The 2,137-nt window shown below is 33.1% G+C and overlaps 2 protein-coding genes across 2 annotated transcripts in view; both read left to right on the forward strand.

Annotated features, from left to right (window-relative positions):
* Positions 1-378: 378 nt before the first annotated feature.
* Positions 379-1,204, forward strand: LOC107579612 (valine--tRNA ligase, mitochondrial-like; the record flags this gene model as incomplete). Its single annotated transcript, XM_016265419.1, has 4 exons — positions 379-500; positions 634-700; positions 798-895; positions 1,072-1,204. Coding segments are annotated over 4 exons (420 nt in total), but the record flags the coding sequence as incomplete, so codon positions are not given.
* Positions 1,205-1,569: 365 nt separating this feature from the next.
* The window catches only part of LOC107579613 (valine--tRNA ligase, mitochondrial-like), a gene marked incomplete at its 3' end in the record, with an annotated part of 2,037 nt that continues 1,469 nt past the window's right edge, over positions 1,570-2,137 (forward strand). The window contains exon 1 of the mRNA XM_016265420.1: positions 1,570-1,578. Coding sequence (XP_016120906.1) covers positions 1,570-1,578 — 9 coding nt within the window. The remainder of the gene's footprint in view (positions 1,579-2,137) is intronic.

A 2,137-nucleotide genomic window follows, 5' to 3' on the forward strand; every position in this document is an offset into this window, starting at 1 on the left:
ACTGATGCTCCAGAAGGAAACACGATGCATTAAGAGCCGGGGGGGAAAACTTTTGAATAGGATGAAGATGTCCCAATTTTTCTTATTTTGTTGAAATATCGTTTTTAGTTTTTTTCCATTTAGTACTGTCCTTCAGAAGCAACAGAAGATACTTGCATGTTAAAATTAAGTCAAATTAAGTACAATTGACCTTGATCTTCAAATTCAAAAAGTTTTCACAGACACTTGTTTTAAATTGCAGTAATATTTCTCTTTATTGTTTTTTTAATTATTATTATTAAATACATGCAGTCTTGTTGAGCATAAAAGTCTTACTGACCCCAGTAGTGTAAGTAGATTTTTAATTTTTTAATCCCTGTTTTTTACCTTCTTCCTCAGAGTAAACAGCCCCATGCGGTTGATAAATATTTCTCCTTCTGTATTCCACCGCCGAATGTGACCGGCACTTTACATCTCGGACATGCGCTGACAGTGGCTATAGAAGATGCTTTGGCTTGCTGGTACCATTTGAATAAACTCTTTGATTATTATTCTCTAACATTACATGCCTCAGCAATGCATGTATAAAATATCTCTATAAATGGACTCTTTAGTCCAAGATGATATGACCATTTCATCAAATAATTTTTTTAGGCGACGGATGCAGGGCTACAAGGTGCTGTGGCTTCCCGGCTGCGACCATGCTGGGATTGCAACACAGGTATCCCAGCTCTTTATCTCTGTTTAATGGTAAAATAGGATGCTTAGGTGTCCGTTTCTGTTCGGAATGATCTGTGATGTGTCTCTGTGTGTGACAGTCGGTGGTTGAGAGGAAGCTGATGAGGGAGCAGGGGAAGTGCAGACGGGACTACAGTAGAGAGGAGTTCCTCAAACAGGTCTGGAGATGGAAAAATGAGTAAGTCTCTGTCTGTCTGCTGTCCTTGTTTTCCGAGCCTTGCAGTTGTATACAGTATGTTACTAGTGCAACTGTTATGTTATGTCCATATGGTAACTGTAAGGACTGTACCTAACTGTAAAACTCAAGTGTTTGCCTTTCTGTTGTTTTAATGATTTTTTATAAAAAATTTTCAGAAAGGGGGATGAGATTTATCATCAGCTGAGAAAACTTGGTGCATCTCTTGACTGGAGCAGAGCCTGTTTTACAATGGAATTTAATTTAAAAAAAGATGTTTTTCTCAGTTTTCTCATGGGCTGTTTGGAATAGCATTCTTCTATGATATTCATACTGTTCCTGCAGTATGCAGTGTGTATACTATGCACAGTATGCATTTTCTCTGTATGAATAGGATGTCTAATTAATGCATCCCACAATGCAATTCACCTCAATCTGAAAAAAATTGGGTTCATTTTTAAAAAGGGTTCTTACTATGAAAATAACACGCTTCACATTCAGTTCATGCTGAAGTTTTTTGTTTTAAATGCTTTTGGACACAAAAATTGCATTTAAATTCAAATATATTCCAGTTTATTCAAAATGAATATAAAATGCAGTTAGCTGAAATTTAGAGTGCTTTTTTTGATCCACTTAATAATATGTCATTTTATAATCATACCTTTTGTACTTGAAATATGTTTAAAGTATAATGGTAAACTAAAATTAAAACTGTAATTTGTATTGAAACGTATGTTATGTATTTTTAGATATATTTGTTATTACACAATTGTAATAATGAAGTTGCAATTTAGTGCAAAAAATATTAAAATATATTCACTTTAAATGTAATATTGAATAACACACTACAGTTAGTGCTTTACATGTGCTCTAGTATGTTAGTCAATAACAATAAGTGTACTTCTTAAAGCATGACAAATTGATACAATTTAAAATGTACTTCAAAGTAAAACACTTAATTTGACATTATTAAAGTGCACTTTGTTAAGAAACCTAGTCGTGGGAGTGTGCCCTCTTTAATCACACATAAGTGGGCTTTTATTTCAGTAATATGATATCTGCAATTACAGTTTTTTTTTTAAAACATACTTTTAGGATTTTAAGTACACTACAAGTACACATTCAATAAAATTAAGTACTTTTTTCATAAGGGTTTCCATTATGATAAAAGAACTGGACCTATTATCAACAAAATCTAAAAAATGATTGTCTATATTTTTCTTCACCTCCCTTTGTTTTTGTTTT

Source organism: Sinocyclocheilus grahami, unplaced genomic scaffold, assembly GCF_001515645.1.
Source record: "Sinocyclocheilus grahami isolate Dianchi unplaced genomic scaffold, SAMN03320097.WGS_v1.1 scaffold18580.1, whole genome shotgun sequence".
Classification (NCBI taxonomy): domain Eukaryota; kingdom Metazoa; phylum Chordata; class Actinopteri; order Cypriniformes; family Cyprinidae; genus Sinocyclocheilus; species Sinocyclocheilus grahami.